General features: G+C 43.2%; 1 protein-coding gene across 1 annotated transcript in view; it reads left to right on the plus strand.

Annotated features, from left to right (window-relative positions):
• Positions 1–26334, plus strand: part of SMS (spermine synthase) — a 333972-nt gene that overhangs the window by 82559 nt on the left and 225079 nt on the right. The window contains exon 2 of the mRNA XM_073616503.1: positions 17271–17391. Coding sequence (XP_073472604.1) covers positions 17271–17391 — 121 coding nt within the window. The remainder of the gene's footprint in view (positions 1–17270; positions 17392–26334) is intronic.

Consider the following 26334-nt stretch of genomic DNA (forward strand, 5'->3'; position numbering starts at 1 on the left):
AATGCAGAGCCTTAAAGTGGATGTAAACTCAAAAATTTTTTTTTTTTATTTAAGTCATAATGTAGAGTATATGATTTCCTATCTTTTGAACCAAGTCTTGCCACAAAGAGTTAATCCAGCTCTGAGCAATCCTCTTTTATTGTTCAGTGAGATAAAACTTGACAAACAGAGAAAAACTTTTTCAAATCCTCCCCCTTGCTGTGAGTGACAGCCTAAGACATGCATTATTTTTTAATTCCCAACACCACTCCTTTCTTCAGCAGCTCTGCAAGGATTGGCTGTTCCACACTTCAGCATGATTTGGCATGCTGAAGTCATGTGGTTACTTTCCTGTCTTTTCACTGAATGTTCGAGATCATAGCAGAAGTTCAGTGTAAGAAATACACAGGAGAAAATGCATATTGACAAGGGGAGTGTAGAGGTGGGCGGGGAGTCTACTGACATCACGACTCCACCCACCGAGCTCTAGACAACAGACCCACCCACAGAATCTGCAATTTTTCAGCTCTCATAACAGACAGAGGGGAGACATTTGACAGCTAAAGATACATGCAGAAGGCATGTATATCCTTATAGATAACCCATATGGCAGTAGTTTAGAAAGGATGACATTGGGTTTACATCCACTTTAATAGGGCGTACACACGGTCGGACTTTGTTCGGACATTCCGACAACAAAATCCTAGGATTTTTTACGACGGATGTTGGCTCAAACTTGTTTTGCCTACACACGGTCACACAAAGTTGTCGGAATTTCCGATCGACAACCACGCGGTCACGTACACCACGTACGACGAGACTAGAAAAGGCCGGTTCAGAACCAAGCGCGGCACCCTTTGGGCTCCTTTTGCTAATCTCGTGTTACTAAAAGTTTGGTGAGAGACGATTCGCGCTTTTTCAGACTCGTGGCTTTCAGATCGTTTTCTGCCGTTCAGTTTGTGCTTGTGGGTTTGTATCTGCTCTTCAGTGCGTGCAGCAAGTTCCGCGTGACTTTAGGTAGTCATTGTATTCTTGTTCGTTCGTTACTGGTTTTCAGGTCGCTCTTCACAGGCCTTGCTGTTCTTCAGTGCGTTCTGTTACTTCGTTCTGAGCAGCCGACCGTTTTCTAGCCTTGTTTCGTATGCGTACTCCTCGTAGAGTTCGTGCTGTGCGGGGGCTTGGTGTTGGGGTCCTGACCTTGACACAAGTCCAGTCCATGAACAGGGTGGGGAGGAGTTCGTGGACCAAGAATTGGTTGCTTCAGCGTGACCAGTTCTGTCATATGCCTTTGCTCTGTGAGATCCGTGAGAATAATCCTGGTGATTTCAGGAACTTTATCAGGATGACGGACCCCGTGTTTCACCATTTGTTGGCTTCGCTGACCCCCTATATCAGCAGGCAGGATACCTGCATGAGGCAAGCCATCACTCCGGAGCAGAGGTTGGTCGCTACCTTGTGGTATTTGGCCACAGGAAGAAGTCTGCAGGACCTCAAGTTCTCGACAGGCATCTCCCCCAGGCTCTTCTTTGTGGACATTTACTGCTTGTGTTTGTTTTAGCTGACCCTGACAGAAATGTGTGGAGTCCAGAAAATGTCGTGATTGTGTAACCTTATTATACAAAGCACTGTTGGCTGTTATTTACTAAATGCAAAGACAATTTTCACTACAAGTGCACTTGCAACTGCACTGAAACTGCACTTGTAGTGCAAAGTGGATTTGCCCTTAGGAAATTACCCCCCATTTTCTCATAAAACAACAATTACATCACCCCAAAAGTGTTGTAGCGTTGAGACAATAATCCACACATTCTTGATGAACAATCTTTTTAATACCTGCACAATCACATGTGCATTTACCAAAGGTTTTTCTGACAAACCAACATGTTTGTTGTATAACAATTTTTGTGGTGTCATTATCCAAAATCAAAATGTGCATTTTATAGAAAACAGGCCTGTGTAAAACCCACAAGAAAGACACAAATCTTGATCTTACAAAGTTCACATTTGGTAGAACTGGAAGGCAATATCAGACATGAGTATTTAGGAACTGTGTTTGATATTGCGTTCAGATGGGGGGAAATCACCCCAGGAAAAGCCAAATTTGGAAGATGCACACAAATTTCACAATGTCAACATGTGCTATCCGCCATCATGGGGGATGAAGGGACGTGTTTTGGGGGAGAAAGCCCTTCCTCACCACTACTTTATTATTGAGGAAGGGGTTGCACCCCCAAAATGCGTCCATTGATCTCCCGTGATGGCAGATAGCACATGTTGACACACTGTGTGCATCCTCCAAATTTGGCTTTGGGAAAAATCACAAAAACATTTCGCACATTGTAGCAGACAAAAGAAGAAAGTGATTTGGAGGGGTTTTAAACTCGCCCCAAAACATCCATGATGTTTTTATATTTCGGAATAACATCATTGATGTTTTGCTTGATGATTTCCAATTGTAAATTACACCCCATGATCTCCCCGATCAGGATCTGGGCACTTTCGGATGTGAAAGGATCTTCATCCACAACCTCACGATCACCTAAAAAGAGAGGAACCCCAAAATAAATTAGGTTTAAAAAAAAATGCCGCCATCCATCGCTTATCTGAGCCTGTGGTCGCAGACACTCACCTGTTGTGGTGACTAGTTCCACCACGTCTTCTTCCTCCTGCTCATCTTGTGTTGGTGGGATTTCCCCTTCTTCCAGAGGGGGGGGGGGGGCTCTGGTCTCCTCGGATGAGGGGTGTCCTCCGAGTCTTTTATCCCCTATGTAAAACAAAAATGGTATAATTAGCACACAGATATTTAATGTCAGAACTATAAAGATGAAACATTGCTTGGAAGTGGGGTACAATTATCTATTTTAGCCGAGTTCCAAGATGTAGCTTTTTTAGTGTCCTTTGTCAAGCTGCAATACTTTACCTGTTTAGTACAAGCTTCACAGATGGAGACCCCCCCTATAGTATACACTGGAGCACCTGTGTGGCCCCCCTAATAAAAATGGTGTTCTGGTGTCCCACACTAGTGCTCCAGTGTCCAGATGTGAAAACAGCTGCTCAGTGTCCTCTCCTTACACACAATCTAGTTTGCATTTCATTCTAGTAACAAAGCCATCTACACAACCCAATTCTTTGAAGCCAAGTATAGGGCGTCAAAATGGTGGCCAAATGCATATGGCCTAAACAATGGTATTTTATAGTCCGAAATAAAAATGTTTGATCCGAACGAATAATGTGCCCATGAACATGAAAGTTGCCATTTTAAACTGTACAACAGTTCCTAAAAGCACATGGAGCAGCACGAACGTAATAAACACAAAAAGAATAGAAACGCAGCACAACTACTTACTTTTTTGCAGCACTCTCCAGATCTTTCTGTACTGCTCATGTTCTCGTAATTTCAGATCCGACCACCGCTTCCTGAGCTGACCTTTCGATCGTCGTACCCCGAATTTCCGGTGCAGACTCCTGACCACTTTCGCCATGATCTTGGCCTTTCGGATATTGGGGTTGGGGTAAGGCCCATACTTTCCATCATAGTCGGCCTTCTTCAGGATGTCCACCATCTCCAACATCTCCCCAAAGGACATATTTGAGTCCTTTAATCTCCTTCTGGATCGGGACGTTTCAGGCTCCGGTCTTTCCTCCTCCTCCTCGTTGCTACAATTAGCACGATCCTGCTGTCTATCCCCCATGTGCTCTTCCCCCACTGCGCCGAACGAAAAGGGGCGGGGAATAGACTAGAAAGAACGTCAGGGGCGGGCGGAGTTATACGCATGCGCAGTGTGTATAAATCGTAAAAAACACGCGCGTCTTACGTACGATCTGTGAGCGGAGGAAGACGCCGATCGTGATAACGAAGGTAGGATCTAAACTTGGGCCTATACTGCTTCGAAATGGAAGCCTATATTGTAACAAGATTAGGGGAGTTTGGCCTGACATTAGGGTTTGTCTTGTGTTGTGTCTTGCAGAGAAAATGGATGGGTTCAACGACCACAATTTCCCGCCCCTGTTCATAGACAAGTACAGGGAGCTGCCCTGTCTGTGGCAAGTGAGACACCCCCACTATAATCACAAACAGAAGAGGCAGGCAGCGCTGGAGAAACTGCTGGAGTTGGTGAAGCTGGTGGTCCCCACAGCAACCATCCCTTATTTAAAAGCCAAAATTGGTGGCCTGAGGAGCACGTATCTTAGGGAGCGCAAGAAGGTCACGGATTCCCAGAGATCCGGAGCTGCAGCAGATGACGTTTATGTCCCCAGGCTGTGGTACTATGAGAGACTGCGATTTCTGTCAGACCACACTGAAGTCAGGGAATCCCTCTCCACTCTTCCTTCCACGCTTCCTTCCATACCAGCTGAGGCTTCCGATGTCCAACCTGGGCCTTCCAGCCAGGAAGAAGTGGAGGAGCCCAGCTGGAGTCAGGTATAGCATTCTTCGACAGATTTCTGGGCAATAAATAAATGATGTTTACTAGATGTTATTATTGATCATTAATTGCTGATTAAAAAAAGTGTTTTACATATCAATAGACAGTAGTGGGCACCCAAAATTGGGACAAGAATGCAAAAAATGATAGTCTGTTATATTTGTTAACATTCAATTTGCAGCAGTCAGGAGGTGAAAATTGTGTCTGATTGATGTAAAAAATACTAAAACTATGTCCCTTTTTCATACACAGGAAGACCTCAGCCAGGAGGAGGCTGTGGAATGTGGCAGCCAGGAGGAGGCGGGGATTAGTGGCAGCCAGGAGGAGGCAGGGATTAGTGTCAGCCAGGAGGAGGCGGGGCTAAGTGTCAGCCAAGAGAAGCCTGGGACAAGTCGCAGCCTGACTGAGTCTCAGGTTCCGCCCCTCCGCCTGCCATACAAAAGGGCCAGGAAGGCCACTCCCAGTCCTGTGCAGGATTCAGCATACAGGCTGATCCAGGAGGCTTCTGCGTCCCTCAGAGCCTTCCCCAGTCCTGCAGAGGCCTTTGCCTGCATGGCTGCCACCAAATTGCAGGGCATGCAGGAGGGCCAACGCAAGGTCTCTGAGGACCTGATTTATAAAGTCCTACGTAAGGGGGAGAGTGGGGAACTGACACCCAAGACGGATGTCATTGAGATCGACGATCCTCCTCCTCCTCCTCCTGCTGCCACAACTCCACCACCACAGCCAAAGCCTGTAAGGAAGCGTGGAAGGAAGACCAAAGAGTGATTGCCCTGGGTTCTGTCTGGTCTGACAAAAGCTGCAGTCTCTCGTATGACCACAGCCTGGGGACACAGATGTCATCTGCTGCTTTCCGGATCTCTGGGACTTCTGGGCCACACTGCCCTCCCTTAGATATGGACTCCTCAGGCCACCAATTTTGCTTTTAAATAATTGATGTCTGCCCTGGGGGTCCAAGGCTTCGCCCACTTCTGCAGTTTCTCCAGCGTTGCCTCCCTCTTTGTTTTTTTATAGTTGTGACCCCTTAATAAAATTTTTTTAGGTAAATTCTACTCTCCTGTGTGTGTTTTCATCCAAAAAGGACAGTTTGTTGGTGACGATTCAGGTACATTTCTAACATAAAATGTGAAATCAACAAGGGACAACAACACGAAACAATCTCCTACAGATTAAATAGAACAACATATCAATGGTGTTGTGGGAACTTGTCACAAAAAACACACAAACATTTTCGGGAGTACAATTCAAAATCACCAAAAAAAAAAAAAAAAGAGAGAAACACAAAAAAAGATTCTACATTAAAGGCAAAAAAAAAATTAAAATATACAAAAATATGTTGTCAGATGTGAGAAATCAAAATATATTGAGGGAATCCCGATAAATAGTAACGAAAGAAGTTTGTGAGAAGTGTGTGTGAATATGAGCAGCAAAACTACTTAATTCTTGTCACATTATAAAGAAGAAGAGAGTGCGCTGTATTAAACCATTTTGAACATTGCAGCGTGACGAAAGTGCTGTATCCATTGCGAACGCTAAGTTTACCAGAACGAGCTGTCCCGTCTCGGAATTTCTTCTGAGCATGCGTGGCACTTTGTGCGTCGGAACAGGCCACACACGGTCGGAATTGACGCGATCGGATTTTGTTGTCGGAAAATTTTATCTCCTGCTGTCCAACTTTGTGTGTCGGAAAATCCGATGGAAAATGTCCGATGGTGCCCACACACGGTCGGAATTTCCGACAACACGCTCCGATCGGACATTGTCCATCGGAAAATCCGACCGTGTGTACGGGGCATAAGAAAAACCATAAAACTTTACAACCCCTTTAAGCACATTGTGTTTGTCTGTTGTTGTGACATATGAGGATCAGATCACATTTTATGGCAAATTACTGCAGAAAACCAGTTAATTCCAAGGGGTGAACATAATAATTATATATTAGTGTGTGTGTGTGTGTGTGTGTATGTAGTGATGTGAAGAAGCAGTTACCTGCCATGTAGAAACCTGAACGTTATGAAAAATATCACATTGTGATATTGAGAATGGTTTTTCTTTTACACTATAGGTGTTAGTTGGCTCGGTTCCGTGCAACATTGTAAATCACAATATCCCATGTGAATTACTGATGAAATGGGGAAAAAAAATTAAAGAACTAATGGTCTCCCACAGAATTTCCTACACTTCTACTAATACGTGCCTCCAGATTTGGCATTCCCTGGGTCTGCGGCTCATATTTATTCGGTTTCAAGTTCTCTTAAGCAAGTAAAGTCTTGTTATACACTGTAACTTGGAAGAGAAACAAAGTGCTTGATGCCAAGTCTGGGAGAAAGTAAGGCTGGCCAAACCTACATAGGAGTGCCATACGATTTTCTGCATATTGACTTTATTTGCCACACACCGTTCAATTCCTATGTAGGATCATTTATGCAATGTTTGGCCAAAAATCCATGACTCTCAGTTCTTGTGGTAAAGTTGATTTCCTAGAAGCAGTTTCTGAGTGATGCAACAGAGAATAGGCAATTTATTATGTGCTGTGTGCTTCAGCACTTGGCAGCCCTGCTCTGTGAATTTCCATGCTCTACTACAGACTTTCTCAACCTTTTCAACATGGAGGAACCCTTGAAATAACCTTTCGGTCTCAGGGAACCCCTATTAAAAATGGCTATATCTACAACTCAAGATAAATTTGTGGGATGGTCAATGGAAGAGTGCTCCTTACATCTGTGGTCTTGGGGAAGAATTTCCCCCCTACAGATAGCTAAAAAGATCATTGGTGTCACTGGGAACTTATCTGAGAGGCAAAAATCGGTCATTGCTAAGGAACCCCTAGCAACCGTTGGAGGAACCACGGTAGCCTGGTTGAAAAACCCTGCTCTACTCTGTACTCTGAGTTGTTACTCATCTAAGAGTAAGCTTTTTTTTTTTTTCCTTCAAGAAAATTTTATTGAACAAAGGAAATCATACATTGAGACAAGAGCATACAAGATAAGTTGCTGATAACATGGGTAATACATATTTTCTCGGAGACATATACATAGGAGTGAAACATCATAGTTATTAGCTGAGGCAAACCAGTTTAACGTTAGTGAGTGCTGTAAAATTGTGATTAGAAGTATCATGCTACATCATTTGAGGATCATGCTATAGTTTCAGGAGCCTTAAGCCACCTCTCCCATATTTTATCATATTTGGAGGGGCATCCCCTATGGGAGTAAATTAGTTTTTTGTAAGGAAATTTGCTATTCACTTCCACTATCCAGTGTGAAAATTCTGGTGGGGTGGGTCTCATCCAAGCCCTGGCTATGACCTTCCTAGCTGAGAACAGGGTCTCATGTAGGAATATTTTAGTGAACTTATGTAGTTCCGGTTCTGGAAAAATTTCCAGCAGGCAAGATTTGGGCTGCACTGTTATAGGGGAGCCCATAGTGTCATGTAAGAATCGCACCACCTGCGCCCAGTACATCTGTATTTTAGAGCACTGCCAGAGGAGATGATAAAACGAGCCTTTGTCCTGACTACACATTGCGAAACTAGTGTACACATTGCGAAACTAGCTGTACCTAGCTATTTTAAGTGGTGTAAGATACGCTCTGTGTAGTATGAAGATCTGGGTGAGACAGTCAGCTAGTTTAGGGGAGACCAATTTACATGTATCGAGAGCTTCACTCCACTCCTCATCCTCTAGGGGTCCCCAGTTCTCCCTCCCATCTAGTTTTTAATTTGTACGCTGACACGGTTGCATGTGGAAGCGATAGCATACTAAAAAACTGTGAGATCAGTTTATTGGGGTCTGGAAATTTTATTGCCTCCATTAGGGGATTATTAGCCAGGGGGGTGTTATTTGCTGGAAATTGTGCCCGATAGGCGTGGCGAAGTTGCAAGTACCTAAAATACATTTGGTTCGGTAGCTCAAACTCAGAGATTTCTTGTACTGACCTGTGGCAAAGGTGACACCCAATTAAAGGTTTAAAGTCACTGAGCCTGTCCTTCTGGCTCCTGATCGTAAACAGTGACTGGGAGCTCTCAGTGACAGTGTGGTCACATTCTGGGGGCACACTTCCAGTACAGAATATAGTTGCTGGCTGCATGCATATATGTGGCCACTTGGCGTTACAGCTCACCGTCTTGCTACAACATATACTGTATGTGTATGGCTGGTGGAAAAGAGTGAAAGGAAACTTGTTCTAATTGAAAAATACATAGGCTACCATTCCTGACATTGTACTAAAAAATGCTAGTTTCCTAGCTAGCATATGTTCTGAGTCACTGACCTGAGACTAGTATGTAGCTAGTGAAGTCACAGTTCTGATCCACATTCTGTATATATATTGCAGATCTGTAACTGAGGAACTATTAAAGCCGTTGGGTCCGCACGATTGCTAGCCAGCTATCAGATGAGCAATGATTGCCCCTGCATTTGTGTCATTAAGGTTTCCATTTAAAATGCCTTACAAAGTGAATTGTTAAATGTTATTAGAGAATCGCCATTCAGCCCCTGCATACTAAAGCCTTAAGGAGGAACTGTAGTCTGCTCACATAATTTGTAATGAAAACATCTTTGCCATTCTGAAGCTTCCCTCCAACCACTTTGCATATTATTTTATATATACTGTGAATCTGTACTTGCCAAATATGCTGCAGAAATATCCCTCCACTGAGTCTGGCTGCAGCCATTTTAACTGTGGGCAGCTGAAGCTGCTGCCTATTCACTTCCTGGATTTACACAGAGGCACACCTCCAGCTCTGCAGCCCTGCAGCTTTCATTGGTCTTCTTATGACTCAACCCCCCCCCCCTCCCTTCCTGGCAAACTCTCAGGAGAGTGAGAGAGAGAGCTGTGCATGATGTCATAAGCCTAGGCTTTTTACCAGACAAGAAACAGGAAGTGGGCTGTATAAGGTATTTACTGGCAGAAAAAAAATGTTTTACTACCCAAAGTTAAAACAAGGGCAGACGATTTAATAGATGGAAAGTTGAAAAAATGACTGAAGTTCCGCTTTAAATAATCAGATACATCTACATTACATACACCAAACAAGTAACAGGTTGTTCTGTAAAAGCAAGCGATTTTGCAGCTTATCTGATTTAATAGGAAGGTTCCAGTTATTTCTGACTAATCAAGGCTTGGTCAGTCTAGGACTTGTTTGACTGAGACTTAAGCTGGCTATAGATGGATGGAAATCTGGTCAGTTCTGCAGGAACCAGCCAAATTTTCAGTGCAACCAGCCTGCCCAAAGATGGACTGAAGTCGGCCTATTGACTGACTTCTGTACAACCAGCTTGTGAGTTTTTTATTTTTCATGTGATCACTGCCGGTGGCTAAAACCATCAGCAGTGATCACTGTATTCTGACGGCGGGGAAACCTCCTGCTGTCAGAATACAATAGCACAGCGGGAGGGAGCACTGACTGTTGATGGGGAAATTGAGCGACTTTCTTTCCTTCAGCCTATGGTTGAAGGAAGGAAAATTGCATAATCTATGGCCAGCCTTAGAGACCTTTCTTACCAGACAAGTTATTATGAATGCATAATGCCTATCCCACACCCACCTAACAATGGTCCCAGAGCCACCCCCATCAAATCATTCCCTGTGTCTATTACCTTTTGTACCACCACCCCCTCCCTTTAGAATGTAAGCTGTACGAGCAGGGCCCTACTGTATTGAACTGTACTGTAATTGTGCTGTCCCCCCTCTACATTGTAAAGTGCTGCGTAAACTGTTGGCGCTATATAAATCCTGTATAATAATAATAGTAATAATAATAATGTATAAGCAACTTGAGCAACTAGAAGCAGCTGAAGCACCTCAAAGAAGCTTGAAGCGACTCATAATACTAAGCAAGTCAAAGCAACACAAAACCAGGCTCTTAAAGTATCTTGCTTATTGCGCTTGAATCTGAGACCCATGTGTATTAAACAAAAAAAAAAAATTATCAACATGGGAAATGTTATGATCTAATTGCAAAATGTACAGTATGTTCACTTTGAAGGTATATCTGGCTTATGTGTAGAATTATTGTAAGTGTTACATTTCCTGCTATTCATTTTATGTCACGGGTGTTTAAAATGCTTTTTTGGGAACATTCTGGGTTTATACTGGATGATTTATAGACTGATAGTTCTTTTATCTGTGGGGCTAAGAGTGTACCACTTCTAATAAGAATCCATGTCAACGCTTACATGTAATTATGAGAATTTGCTTTCTGTGTTCACCAGAGAAATAGTCTTCTATTTGCATATTTTATACTGCTAAAAAGTTGGATGGCCTATCTAGTAACAGATCAAGATTTGAAATAACGCCGTCCGTGTATTTATAATACAAAAAAAAAAGTTCTGTTCTTTTCCTAGTGCAGGGTTTCTAGTATTACTGAATTATCCTTATATTAACTACATCCATATATGTTTTACCTCTTTCTTCTCTGTAAAGTTTAATTCAAAAGCTCTGTTGCTCAATATTTGTAAATCTATCTTTATATAAGTAAAACTAAAACTTGAAAACAGGCTGAATGCTTGTCTTTCCGTTTTTTGGTGCATTTTTAAAAATGGGAACACGTCAAAACAGGTCAACGTGTGTTGACCTAAATTGATACAGGTTAGAAGAGAAGATACATGACAAAACAAAGTGGTGAATGAGCCCTAAATGATAGGTCGTGATTGAGCCCAGTGGTGCCTATAACTAAAATACCATTTGTGAATATATTGTATATGGACGTGGGAGAGATTTGAAAGCAGCCAGCCTTGTGTCTACAACAGTGGTGTCCAACCTTTTGACCTTCATGGGCCACATTGGAAGAAGATGTATTGTCTTGGGTCACACATAAAATATACTAACAATAAGGATAGCTGATGAGCAGAGAACCTCAGGCAGATTACAAGTTAATGATCACGAATATAGTTAATGTACCTGAGTAATGAAACTTTTTTCATTTTTTTTTTATTTTTCCCTCTTTCGTCTTTCAGGACAGCACACTTGAGAGACCTCAGCTCCTCCCCTCTTAGGAAACACCACCTCCACCAGACTTTTAAGTCGCCCCTTCCCTTCAGCCCGTCAGTTTTGGTGTTTCCTCCAGAAGGGAGACCTCCCTAGGAACCTGGGCTATTTCAGCTGGTGAGGCTGAGGCTGGTACGATCCTGGAAGGGAGAGACAGAGGTCTCTCATACACAGCAGCACGGATGGGGACTCTGGTTACCTGCTGTGGCATTGCGCTCTCTGTCCTCCCTTGGGGAATGTGGAGGCCTGGGAGTTCGTTTCTCCGCTGCCTGGGGAGGGCGATGCGAAAGTGTCCAGATCCCCCTCACTCTGAGAGTCAGCATGGAGCTCAGCGCTGAGTCGGATGATGTCATTTCTGGCGGGGAGGGCACTTCCGTTTGACCCGTGGCTTCCGGTTCCGGCCGCGAGACGGATAAACGAACAGCGCGACAGCTGGTGCAGGCTCCATTAGGCTGTAGTGTCAGCCAGAGGAACATCCTGAGGCTGACCACTCCCCTGGCCAGAGGGATGTCGAAGACGGATGGTTCCCGTTCTGTGCCGGGTGACGCCAGCACCAGCCACACTAAGGTAAGTGGAACCCTGGGGTGGTGTTCCCTTACCTTGTTCTCACTTAGCTCCACAGGTGAACCCCCCTCTTAGTGGTCAGAGGGGAGGAGAGGCACGTTTGGGACCCTGGTGGTGGTTGGTCCTGGGGGGTGCACTCCTGGTGTTGGTCACATGGTTTTTTTTTTTTTTAATAAAGACTGTTGCTGATGCTGGCGCTTGTTTTGTCATTTCAGGACAAATCTGCGGAAAAGACCAAGTCCTTACATGTGTCCAAAAGAAAGTGCCCATCACGTAGGAGTACTTTAGGAGAGTCCTGGGGGAAGGTTTTGTGCAGTAAATGTGTTGAAGGCTTAGTTAAGGAACACTCTGTGGAACAGAGCTCTGACCTGGCAGCTTCTGTTAAGGAGCTTTCCAGCACTTTTCAATCTGTCAAAGCATTGTTTGAAAATTTTCAGCCTATACAGCCCCCAGCCGGTCCTCTGCCAGCACAGCAAGATGTCGCACCTGGTCCTTCAGGTCCCTCAGTCAGTGAGGAGTTACAGGGGGTTTCCAGGCTTTAGAGGATGAATCAGATGGTGCATCCTCACATTCCTCAGGCGAATCAGACGGAGAGAAGGTGGACAGCGAGTCCTCCAGAACCTCCCGATATAAACTCTCCTTGGAGGAAGTGGAAGAGCTCTTGGGAGCAATCCACACCACCTTAGGTATCCAGGAGGAGAAAAAGTCTCTGTCTCTACATGACCGAATGTACGTGGGTCTTGGAGAGCAGAAGAAAAAGGTTTTTCCGGTGCATGAGGTCCTAGTAGATACCATTAAAAAGGAATGGCGGGACCCAGAAAGGAAACCTTTCTTTTCTAGAGCATTAAAGCGCAGATTCCCTTTTTCAGAGGATGAAGCTGCTGTATGGAACAAGTCACCTAGACTGGATGCAGCCTTCTCTCAGGTATCCAGAAAAACAGACTTGGCGTTTGAAGATATGGGGGTGCTAGCAGACCCCATTGACAAACGGGTGGATTCTCTACTTAGAAAGTCCTGGGATTCCTCTCTAGGCAACCTTAAGCCTGCCATGGCCGTCACAGTGGTGGCACGTAACATGGAGCACTGGCTAACACATATAAAAGCTCATATTGAAGCTGGGACTGCTAAGGAGATGATTCTCTCCTCCTTCCCAATGCTCTTGAAGGGGATCGCATACATTGCTGACGCCTCAGCAGAATCTGTCTTCTAGATCTTCTGCCTTGGCCAACTCAGCCAGGCGAGCTCTTTGGTTAAAGATCTGGCAGGGGGACAATGCTTCAAAAGTCAAGCTTTGCGGAGTCCCTTTCACGGGGGACTTGCTGTTCGGTCCGGATCTGGAGGCGGTTCTTGATCGAACGGCCGATAAAAAGAAGGCCTTCCCCTTGAAGAAAAAGTTGGGAGAACAGCCTAAGAAGAAGACTCGCTCACAAAGGAAGTTTAATTTTCCAAGAGCAGAGTCTCAGAAAAAAGTCTGGACCAACAAGGGCAGAGCCCGAAAGCCCCAATGACAGGTTAACCCCGGTGGGAGGAAGACTGGGGGCCTTCCTCCCACAGTGGGAGTCAGTTACCTCCAATCAGTTTATTCTAGGGATCGTAAGGAGGGGGTACAGATTAGAATTCTCAAGTCCCCCGCCACACAGGCTGCTGATTACGGACTTGCCAAAGTGCGCGGAGAAGGCAGCGGCATTGATAGCCCCTCTGGAGGATCTACAAAGGCAGGATGTAATATCACGTGTTCCATCTGGAGAAATAGGCAGGGGTTGCTATTCCCACATCTTCGTGGTTTTAGAAGCCTTCAGGGAAATTCAGGCTCATCCTGAACTTGAAACCCCTGAACCTATCAATCTCCTACAAAAAGTTTCGGATGGATTCCATTTTTTCTGTAAAAACACTACTTCCTCCGAATTGCTACATGGCGTCCATAGATCTAAGGGACGCCTATCTGCACATTCCGATCGCAGAGGACAGTCAGAAATTCCTCAGGCTGGCGGTAAGGTCCAGGGAGGAAGTAGTGCATCTGCAGTTCCAAGCCCTCCCCTTTGGGCTCTCCTTTTCGCCCCAGATATTCACCAAAGTTTTGGGGGAAGTTTTGGCCTTTATGCGCCTTCGGGGAGTTTCGGTAATCGCATACCTGGACAACCTGCTCCTTTTTGCTCCCTCCCTGGAGCAGCTGGTCCAGGATTTGCAGTTAAGAAGGGGTATACTGGAACATCTGGGATGGCTCCTAAATTTGGAGAAATCCAGCCTGGTTCCATCCCAGAGGATTACATTCCTAGGTTACATCCTGGGCTCAACCCAAAGGAGAGTTTTCCTTCCCGAAGAGAAAATTGCCAAAATAGACGGAGCCTTGGCAGTTCTGCAGGGCAATCACCAAATCACCATAAGAAGGGCCATGTCAGCCTTGGGTTTGCTGACAGCTGCCCTCCCAGCAGTAAAGTGGGCAGGATTGCACTTCCGCCCTTTACACTGGTTCATTCTGAAAGCTTGGGATCGCACTCAGAAGTCCTTGGACTCGGCGGTCTTCATTCCTGTACGGGTGAAGAGATCCCTGTGGTCGTGGAGAAAGGCAGCAAACCTATCGCAGGGTCTGGAGTGGGTTCTGCCTGTGTCCAAGATTGTGACAACAGATGCAAGCGGCACAGGTTGGGGAGCACACCTGGGGGCGAGTCTGGCGCAAGGTTCCTGGGGAGTCGAGGACACAGTGCAGTCCTCGAACTTGAGAGAACTGAGGTCCATTTTTCTGGCTCTCAGAGCTTTCCAACAGGAGCTCCAGGGACATCATGTGCAGATCCACTCAGACAATTCCTCAGCAGTTGCTTATGTAAACCGACAAGGGGGCACCAGAAGCGGTTCCCTTTAGGGTCTGACGGAAACGATTTTCAGTTGGGCCGAGGTCACGGTACTCTCACTATCAGCTGTTCATCTAAAGGGGGAATTAAACCAGAGAGCAGACTTCCTCAGCCGGAGGAAGTTGAGGGAAAGCGATTGGGTCCTCAGTCAAGTCATCTACAAGATGATTATCGAGAAATGGGGGATCCCATGTGTGGACCTTTTCGCTTCAGGGGAAAACACGAAGGCCCCTCTCTTTTTCTCCCTGAAGTGCTGGGACGGGGCAATAGGGGTGGATGCTCTGTCTCAGAGCTGGCATTTTTCCAAATGCTATGCCTTCCCCCCTCCAGTTCTGTTGCCTGCAATCTTGAGAAAATTCCAATTGGAGGACACAACCCTGATCTTGATAGCTCCACACTGGCCCAGGAGGCCATGGTTCTCGGTCCTAAAAAAACTGGCGGTGGAACCACCCTGGATACTACCGGTCAGGGAAGATCTACTTTCTCAAGGCCCAGTCTGCTGCCCTCAGGTGGAGAGGTGGAATCTGGCTGCCTGGCTACTGAAGAGGAGTTGCTGAGAAGTAAGGGGTTTTCCGAAGGATTGGTAACAACTGTTCTAAATTCTAGGAAAGAAGAGACGCGCAAAATCTATTTGGAGGTCTGGAAGAAATTCAATTCTTGGTGCGCAGAGAGCTCCTTTAATGTTCGCAGTCCAGTAGCAGTGCTAGAGTTCCTACAGAGTGGGGCAGATAAGGGGTTGGCACTTAGTACCCTTAAAAGTCAGGTGTCGGCTTTAAGTGTATTCCTTGAACAACAGCTAGCAGTAAATCCCTGGATATCCAGGTTTTTTAGAGCTTTAAGAAGGCAGAGACCACTCAGCTCTCGCCCTTTTCCGGTATGGGATCTATCCCTAGTATTGCAGGCCCTTACAGAGGGTCCTTTTGAACCTATTGAGTCTTGTGTGGTGAAGTTTTTAACCCTCAAGGCGGTTTTTTTAGTAGCCATCACTACTGCAAGGAGGGTTAGTGAGCTACGAGCCCTCTCTAGAAGGGCACCTTTCTTTCAAGTTTTTCCAGATAGGATTATTTTTAAAACCAATCCGGCCTTTTTTTTCCAAAGGTGGTTTCGGAATTTCATAGAAGCCAGGAAATTTGTTTACCCACTTTTTGCTCAAATCCTGTGAAGGAACAGGAGCAGGTCTTCCACAAGTGAGATGTCAGAAGATGTGCATTAAAGTACCTGGAGGTTACGGAGCAGTTTAAAAAGTCTGACTCCTTTTTTGTTTCTTTTTCAGGGGCAAGGATGGGTTCCAAAGCCTCTAGACACACTATAGCCAGATGGCTAAGATTGGCTATCAGTCAGGCCTATATAGCAAAGGGGGTGGAAGTTCCGGAGGGTATTAGGGCTCATTCCACTAGGGCTATGGCAGCGTCACAAGCAGAGTGGGCTGGTGCTACACCCGATCAGATCTGCAGAGCAGCAACGTGGTCAAGTTTTAAGACTTTCATTAAGCACTACAGACTGGACTTATTGTCTGCCCAGGACCAGGCTTTTGGGCGTAAAGTTCTGCAGGCAGTAGTCCCACCCTAGGGTAAGTGCTCGCTTATCCTCTTAAGTATGCTGTCCTGAAAGACAAAAGAGGGAAAATCGAAGTTACTTACCGGTAACGTTTTTTCCAAGAGTCTTTCAGGATAGCACCGGTACCCACCCAAATATTGTCTTGCCACTAGGACGTGAGAGCATCAGGAATATGAAAGTTGTTATGATGTATTCTTATGTCTCCCTAGACTGTCCGGAGGTTCTCGTGCAAAAACTGACGGGCTGAAGGGAAGGGGCGACTTAAAAGTCTGGTGGAGGCGGTGTTTCCTAAGAGGGGAGGAGCCGAGGTTTCTCAAGTGTGCTGTCCTGAAAGACTCTTGGAAAAAACGTTACCGGAAAGTAACTTCGATTTTTTTTTTTTTTTAAAGTAAAAGCAGGCAACATAACACAAATTCGATATTTGACACTGTGTTTGATAAACGCATCAATATCTTGTCCGATGGCTGTAGTAGCAATTCTCAATTAAATCTCTAAGTCCTCATCGGATATTTGGATTCTAATTTTGCCCTTTGTGTGCTTCATCCTTCAATAGTTGCTCATAAATATAGGTGCTGCCGAAAACTGAATGAATAAGGTGTGATTGTGAGGAGTGGGATATTTTTCTTTGGGACGATAAAACCTATAAAAGGCCAGTGAAGGGACTGTCCCAATGTTTTTAAGGCCGTATGTGTTCTCTAAGTGTAAATGCATTTTTACAACCCCCCCCAACCACATCATTTTTAAGTAAGTTTAAGACTTTGTGTTGGGCCACATTCATAGCCATCTTGGGCTTCAGGTTGGACACCCTTGGTCTACAAGGTAGGGTTTTACCACTGTATGCGAAGATTGTAATTATTTTTTTATGCTGAGCAATTGTTTGATAATCTTTTTCATATGTCACTTTTTAGCTGACGGAAATGCCATTATCAAAGATCTACAGCCCGTGTTCCAAGAGCATGGAATGACAGAGACCGTGCACAGCTGGGCAGACCATGGTCACCTGGCCACATACACGACTAATACTGGGAGGTAAGAAAGCAGATATGTAAAATGCACCTTGATTTTATTATTTGCCATCTCAGGTTGACCCTGTAGAACATACAGGAGAATTCTGAAACACTAGTAAGTTATTAAATTTAGATAAGATTTCTAAAAACCTGACAAGTCTGTTTTTTTATAATTGCTGGCTAGTTCTTTAATTGCTGTGCAGAGTGTTGTAGGGCACTGTGCATAGCAAACTAAACTTTATCTAAAGACCTTGGAATTCATTATTCAGCAGCCTGCAGGCATATACAAAGTCATATCAGTGCTTCCATTGACAGTAAAAAAGACTCAAAAATGTATGCAGCACTCCTAAGCACATTGGCTGATGGATTCCTGCCATATTATATATATGTAAACAGTCATTAATGTATGACAGTTCATGGCAGGTTAAATAGGCAAAAACAGGTAAAAGTCTAAATCCTCTTCATAATTATTTGTCAGTTGTGAAAAAAATTGCTTTCTTTTGAAAATTACCATGTTAATCAACCACAGGGGTAGCACAGGCACAAGTTAGAGATTATGCCCTGCAGCACTGTGGGTGTGAAACTATTGTAGGCGACCTTTTTTCTAATACTATACTGTAAATCTGAGGTATACAAATACAGGTTTGGGATCCAATTAGTATTCTAACCTATGGAATATATGGCTCTGCATTTAATATTGTTCTGTTTCTATGATTACTTATTTCACAACATATTTTTCGGACAACCTCTGTAGGTTGTAAATTGGAATTCCTATACTTTAGTCAATCCTAATGTAAGAGGATATTTCTGATTTTAAAAAATTCCAAACAAAAAGTACATTTGGCCTGACATTATCATGCTGGGGACAAAGTTTGGGCCCATTGGAGAGTATTAAAGGGCGAGAAAGGAATCTATAGCCATCCATTTTCAATACATGTTGTGTGGCATTTGGCCATCCTGTATGTTACTATTTTACCAATAAAGCACTCCTGCAATTAAGGGCCCTTTCACATGGGTGGACTGATCCTGTCACTTTTTCGGACCCTCCAGTCTCCTCTCCTCTGGTGTCCATTGACGCTCGCCAACATCGGATCCTGTCTGCTAAAAACAGATGGATGGGATCAGATGGCAGTCGGGTGTAAATGGACAGGCACAGTAAACACACTGTGTGAATTGCACGATTAAAAAATCATTACATGCATTAAAAGCGTTTAGAAATGTTATCTGAATACAGATTTGACAGTGTCAGTGTATATCTGGTCTAATTATAGTAAAAAACATTTTTTTGTAATAAAGGCTTCCTCATCTTAGAAATAATAAATCAGTTTTACAGTTGCTGACAAGTTGCATTCTACATTATTTTAATTTATCTCTCAGGATGCCCACTTGTTATATCATCACTAGAATTCCCAGCTTTGCTCAGCTACCTCACCATTACAAATCCAGTTGCTGCAAGTAGGTCACACTTTCTGTCTGGCCTTGTGGAAGTGAGGAATCCTCAAACTGCTGTAGGGAAATTTCTATCCTGTAGCCTCGTTATTTTTTTAAAATTGCTTGCATGAAGTGACTCGAGTGTCACTTTACAAATTGGGAAGAGTTTATCTAGTTCTAATAATTGTGTTTATTGCTGTACTGTACCCCTTCTGCAGGATGGCCGTTATGCTTTTCTAGGTCATGAAAAGCTCTGGGGTATTTTCTCACTCTAGTTGTTTTCCATTTCTAAACAATTTCATTGAATACATCTGTCAATGAACCATTTAACAGATTGCATTATATAATATGCTTTAGGCATTAGGCCTACAGCTATCAAATGCTCTATATATCAAAAATAATTCAGCAAATAATTAGGGTTTTCTGTTTTGCTGGAACATGTTTCAGAGATGTTGGCATCATATCACAGCAGAATGGATCCCGATGTGAAAAAGTGCATAGTAGAACAACATACTCCTGTTACTGTGTCTTATCTCAAGGTCAGGAATCACCAAACACAAAAGGCATGAAATTGGTATCTCCATCTTTGCAGTGTTTGCCAAATAGATACAAAGTGGCCTCCTATTTTTACATCCATGCACAGCTGTGACAGTGAGCAAAACTCAGTAAAAACCCACTGCTAACAGATTCCACAAATTGTTTTTATATGCTTTGGGGTGTTTTGAACATTGCTTTTATCTTATTGGTTTTATTCATCTGTTTTTCTTGTTAAACTGTAAAATGTAAGTAACTAAATACCAGGCAAAAATACCCAAATAAACAGCAGTTAACAGATGCACATAGATTTATTAACGTGAAAATAGAAGAAAGAAAATACTTTTAAAGCTTTTTAAATTAGGATCAGCATAAAACATGTTCTTAAGCTAGTTGAACTAGACGGGGGAAAACCCAGAACCTGCATTCACTATATCTGGTCTTCCACAGTACACAGAACATGGAAAAGCAATTATTTTAGTAAATATAAACTGCTAAATACCCGTTCTCACCAGCTTTACATAGCAGTGTTGTGACTTCAATTAGTGTCCGGCTGAGCACTGGTTAAAGCTTGTAGGAGGAGTTTTCATTCTCCTCTGACTGTCCTATGAGGCTGCATGACCCCTGACCCTCTGTTTGGACAGTGCTGATTGGCCCTGTGCTGATTACATGTACCCCCCCCCCCCAAAAAAAAAAACTCTCTAGCAATACACACCAAACTAAGCATGTGCAGAGTGCCTCCTAGAGCTCTGTTCTATCAGCAGATGAATTGGGGACAGTAAAAGGGGAGGATCAGAGAAAACAGGATCAAACAGTCATTTTATACAATACTGAGGATAAATGCCTTAGGTTCCCCAGTGAGTATAACAAACATGCTTTACTGCATATACAGAATGATTTTACTGTTGTGAGTTTAGTAACCCTTAAAGGGAAAAGGTTTTTCACCTTAATGTGTTCTCTGCATCGTACCAAGCATGAGCAGGCTGATTGTACCCAAGTCGATCCAACAATTGACTTGGGTACAACCAGCATGTCGGATTTTTAAATGTAATTTTTGCTATCAGCAATAGCCTCTAGCAATAATCAGTGTTTTCTCGCCCGGGAGGGACGGCTCACTATACGCTCCCCCCCCACTGGCAGAGCACAATAGCTCAGTGGGAGGGGATTCCCCCATCAACACTGACTGTTTTGATGGGGGAATCGAGCATCTTTCCAAAAGAAAATCATATCATCTATGGCCTGCCCTAATGAGTCCTGTATGGATCCAGCCTGTTCCTGGCTTCAGTTCTTCTCTCTCTTCTCCATGGTCTTACCAGCTTGGCTGAGAGCAGCAGGAGTCATTAGCACTTGCTGGTGTTAGTAAAATCATAAGAGGAGGGTGTGAGGGAAGGGGCCAAGCCGCGCTATGTGTCTATGGATGCACACAGTCCACCTTGGGATTGAGCCCACATGAGTCGCCCCATAGCAAGCGGCTTGCTATGGGGGCATTTGGTAGGAAGGAGGGGCCAGGAACGCCAGTGGAAAACCCAGAAGATGAAGTTTGAAGCCACTCTGTTCAAAACCATTGCACAGAGCAGGCAAGTATAACAGGTTTGTTATTTAAAACAAAAAAGAACCTTTACAATCATTTATTTACATTTACATAACATCAGTGGTTTACTAAATGTATTTTAAGCAACTTTTTATGTGAGTTTATCTTGATATATTTATCTTGATATCATCCTGATGTAATTTCCTACATTCTAAGGCCTGGTTCACATCTATGCAGGTTGCAGTTTGCATATTCCAGGTGCATTTTGCGTTTTTCCACACACATTTTTGATCCATTAAAGTCTATGGAACCAAAAACCAGAAAAAAGTCCCTGGCCCTTTCCATAAAATGCACAGATGTGAACATGACCCATAGGAAACAATTTTAAATAGACTGTAGTTTTTCTGCAAAACTGAAAATGCACTAAAAAATGCATAGGTGTGAACCAGGCCTAATGCTTGGACTAGGTGAGAAAAAAGTAGCTCATTGAGCCTATTAGGCTCTGCAACAGCGTACATGTGAACATGCTGAGAGGAGGAGGAGAGAGCAGAGTGATGATATCCAATGAATATGCTCAGGAAATGTTATTGGTCGAACTGTAGTTCTGCTGCAGTGTAGCTGTACTTAGAAAGCTGGAATTGGACTGAGTATGATTAAAGTAAGATTTTTTAATAGTGAAACAAACCCCCTTCCAACAACAGCAAAAAATGTATAAGACGTACAGGAAAATACATGTGAACAGTATAAGTGAACAAAGTGACAGAAAACCTAACTAGCATACTAAATTATACTACAACATATACAAGCAAAGGGGAAGCATGGAAAAACAGGGCATAACCAGGAATGGGGCTGGGAACAATTTAGCAGAAAAGGGGTAGTAGGATACAGTATAAGGATAAACAGCAAACAGGTATGTGGCTAACAGGCAAAACACTGACGCATTGATGAAAATCAAGGGAGGGGTTCTATACCTCCCCACCAGCCAGCATCAAGTGGACTCCACTTACTGGGATTTTCTGGCTGCTGGGAGATGCCCGCTGATGGCCACTGGAACTGCACCCTTCAATCTCAGGAACTTTAGTGCCAACAGCAAGTGTTCCAGTTCCTGACAAGGAGGCTGTAAGGAGCACAAAAAGTAGAGACTGTAATAGTAGTTTCCAGTGTAGACTCCCCAATCTCCAACAATTTTTGTAGCATGTCCGCAAGCTTTGACCATAACTTATAGCATGCCTATAGTCTTTGACTATCAACTGTTGCATGTCTCCAATTTTTGAGTGCTTTCTGTAGCATTTTATTCCTTCATATTATGTGTGGCCTTTTTGGTGATATTGGGAATGAACTTGAGGCCCCTGCATCAAGAAGTTTGACCATCACTGCCTTATATAGCCCTCACATATTCTAGTCTAGCAGTCTGTATATTATATATATTTTATTTTAGTCAAAATTAGAACAGGAAAATCCTGAAAAAACAAATTAAATTGTTTGACAAAAGTTAGTAAATAATGTATTGTAAAATGTTTACTTTCCTTTAGTGTACACTTGAAAAGCACCAAATAAAATACCTGGTGGATAAATATGATGAACTAATAGATTTTGGCTGTATGCTGTATTTTTACTGACATTAGGTAAAACAGCATATTAAATTACATTACCAGGATTTACCTCTTAATACCCTAAATAAAGGAAAGCTAATGTAATTTATACCACATCTTTGCTTTTGTAAATCTTATTTTCATAGGAACAAAGGGTATTGTGTGGCTTTTCAGTAAATAAATATTCCATGACATTCAGATGAAATGGAAATTTTGTATAGCGTTAAAGCATCAAAAGTTTCTCTTTTTACTATTTATATTTCTAGAGATGTGGAGCTACTTCTCCTGGGCTTCTTCCAGCCCAGTGTTTTATCCCTTCGTCCATTGGACGACAACTAATTATATTACCCCTGAACATGCATTCTGGGATTATACCAAAATGGCATCCAGCTCCATTTAAAAGAGTCTTACAGATGCCAAGAGTGGGTAGGAATTGCACACTGTACCATGCATGTGCTGCAGTATTGTACAGAATAAAACTATTTTAGAGCAGACAGTTGTAGTTTTTAAGCGGAGAGAGAGTTCTGATTTGTATCTTAGTGCAGACTTCTGGGAAAATCAGTTACAATATGACTTGTATCGCAATTGTAAACGCTATATAAATATTATTTTTGTTTTGCTAAAGTGAAGTTACCCTTTTAAACTATAAAAGGTCTTGATCCCCAGTCAGTTCATTCCTTCAAGTTCAAATAGCTGGCATAGTGAGGTTTTTGGCTCTAACAAATGATAAGTGCATGGTCCCAGAGAAGATGGATCCTCAGCACTCACACGGACTCTGAAGCAGGGTGATAAAATAAAACCATGCACTGCACCAATGTCAACAAAAATCAAGACCCCTTTTTTAAAAAAAATTACCTCTCAAATTACAGTAAACCAAAAAATATGTAGAAAATGGGAATTTAAAGGTACCCCTGATATAGGAAAAGACATTATCTACTAAAAATATATCAAATATTTATTAAAGCAGTTTTACAAAAAAATATACGATAAAATGTGAGAACAGTTTTACATTCACAGTCAAAAGGTATACATCCTCAACCTAATATTGACAATGAAAAAAACTGTGGTCACCAAGAGTTCAAAGCATAACCACGTCCACATAATTTCAACATGTTTCGCCCAGAAGGCTTCATCAGGAAAATGGACGAGGCTTTTCAATTATTCAACAACAATATTCACGATGAAAACAACCTTGGATGTTCAAAAGAGAAAGAGAAAAAAGGTAAATACACAGAAAAAAATACATAAAACATTAACATTTATGTAACTTGAAAGCTCTTTAGCTTGTGCAACCATAACTCCACCAAAACCACCCTCCAGAAACAAAAACAAAAACAGGAACAAAAACCATCCCACCCTCCCATCCCACTCCCCCCCCCCCCCCCCCCAAAAAAAAAAAAAAAAAAAAAGCCACCCAACAACCCCCATCACACAGGCTCACACCCAACCCTCCCCTAATACTCCCACCCAACACAACCACCGCGTCAACTCCCTACCTCTGTAATAGAGTTCTGGGGAAGTCGCAGGATACGAGGCGTCAACTGAGAGAAGAGGGGAGGAGGGGTGCCCCCAGAAGTGACTCCCCCCTGTGTAGTCCAGATGGATGCCTGATCACCCGTAGGGAGGGATGTATATTCACATGGATGAAAATCATCAAAAGCAAAAAGGATGATTACGGTATCTGTAACAGATATCATAGATAATAAAATTTCACACATATTACGGGTGAAGAGAGAGGTAGACCACAAGACAAACTAGACAGTGGACACCACTCACCAACCCCTCAAAGAGTATTTGTATTGGGAGCTCATGAGGACTGAATGGCACAATATCAATTGTAAAAAAGCTCCTGCGTAGGTGAAGACAGAGCTGCTCCACAATTTCTGAAAAAGTATATAAAAAAAAAAAAAAAAATGCATGTAGCTATATTAAACTTCAATGCGACGAGGAACATATGTACGCTGCAGTTTTAAATCTTCAAGAGCACCTGCTCACCTTGAAAAGATATCACATCGTTATGTAAGAAGCTACATCACATTTCTATTGGCGCTGCTGAAGGGGCACCCTAAAGTAGTGGGCCACAAAAAATAGTCACTTCCTATGAAAAAAAAAAAAAAAAAAAAAAAATAGATTTGTTTAAAAGGAAATAGAGCACCAAAAAGTGGTGCTTTAGTTTACAATTAGACATATCACAGAGTGTTGAACTGATTAACGGTCAATGTTTAGTTTTACCTGGTGCCGGCGTCCATGTTTAGCATGAGCTCCCTGACTGCTAGCAAGCATCTGAATGTGTGGGGTTTAAATATCCCTCCCCGTGGCCCCAGAATGCTGTGCGTGTCATCACACTGCACTGGAGCCAAGCGGACGCAAAGAGGAGGTTCCTGGTCCAAGGACTAATGACCCGGAACCGGAAACGACAGACAGGAAGTAAAACTACTTCCTGTGTGCCCAAAACAGCACTAAGACTCCCTTTGGAGACAGTGCTGAGCCAAGAAGAAAAACTTGGACAGTTGGAAAGATGGCTGTGGGATACGGTTATACCGGTATGCCAAGGACTATAAGGAGACCACAAGGCGGGCGCATACCGGGTTGGCAACCCCCAGGAAAGAAAAGCCCAAGGGGGATGTGTGTCCAACCTAGTATACACCCTTGGGCGTCCATACGGGGATCAAATGGCACTGAACTAGGGGGGGTAAAAACGAGGGAAAATAGAGCCTGGGGAGGGGTAAAAAAAAAAAAAAAAAAAAGGGAAAGAGGGGTTCCCCAAGGTTTGGGTGTGGTCATGATTGCACATTACAATGATTTGTCTACAACATTGCACCACTAATTTACATCCACATGTGAAAAGCTGTATCAATATGCATATCATTGCAGCTGACTCAATATATGTTAGTATCCCTTTTCTAAAAGATGTATTGTTTCTAATAGAGGCAATTCTGGCCTAGACAACTAATCTAGAATTAGTCGCGAGAGGAATAGTAAACGTCTGGTGATCCCATGATATTCAAACGCAGTAAATGTTAACAAGGAGACAGAAGTGACCAGATCACAAAAGGGGGGATATTTATAGAAAAGGCTTATAGCTAATCCTCTCATTGAGGCCGGGGGACCGAGTAGCCTGTAAACAATAGATCCATCTCGTCTCCAATTGGAGAAGTTTATTATCTATATCACCTCCTCGTTCATGTTCTGGTATGTGTTCAAGGCTAAAAAAGCCGATAACTTTTAAATCGAAATTGTGGTATAGCCCCACATGGCGGCTAATAGGTGTTTCCATCCTATGTTTGGAGATAAGGGACACATGGTCCCTGATTCTACAAAAAAGTGGGCGCTTAGTTTTTCCCACGTAAAATGCCCCGCAATGACATTTCATTAGGTATACTGAACCAACCGATTGACAGTTTGTTCTATGTTTGGGGGTCCAGATGTTATTGTTGGGAAGGGTAACATTGTTCCCTTCTAAAATGAAGGGACAATAGTTGCATCTGCCACAAGGGTAGGTGCCTGGTGATTTAGACTTAAGTACAGTCTGATTGCGATAGTGGCTACTCACTAGACTATCCCTCAAGGAGCGAGAGCGTTTGAAGGTGATCTCTGGATAGGGTCTAACGAATTTGGAAATTTTTTGATCAGCTGCCAATAGGTACCAGAACTTTTTATAGATATGTCGCACCTTTGCATGTTGTCTATTATATTTGGTAATCACTCTTGTTGATGTTGATACTTTATCTCGTCTGGGTTTGTATAGCAACAGTTGTCTATTCTCGTTTTTTACCCTGTTGAATGCTTTTTTCAGATATGTTTTACTATATCCTCTAGCTAGGAGGCGATCGCGTAGCAGGTTTGCCTCCTTTTGGAAGTCTGTATCCAATGTGCA

Source organism: Aquarana catesbeiana, linkage group LG02 (genome assembly GCF_042186555.1).
Source record: "Aquarana catesbeiana isolate 2022-GZ linkage group LG02, ASM4218655v1, whole genome shotgun sequence".
NCBI classification, from domain to species: domain Eukaryota; kingdom Metazoa; phylum Chordata; class Amphibia; order Anura; family Ranidae; genus Aquarana; species Aquarana catesbeiana.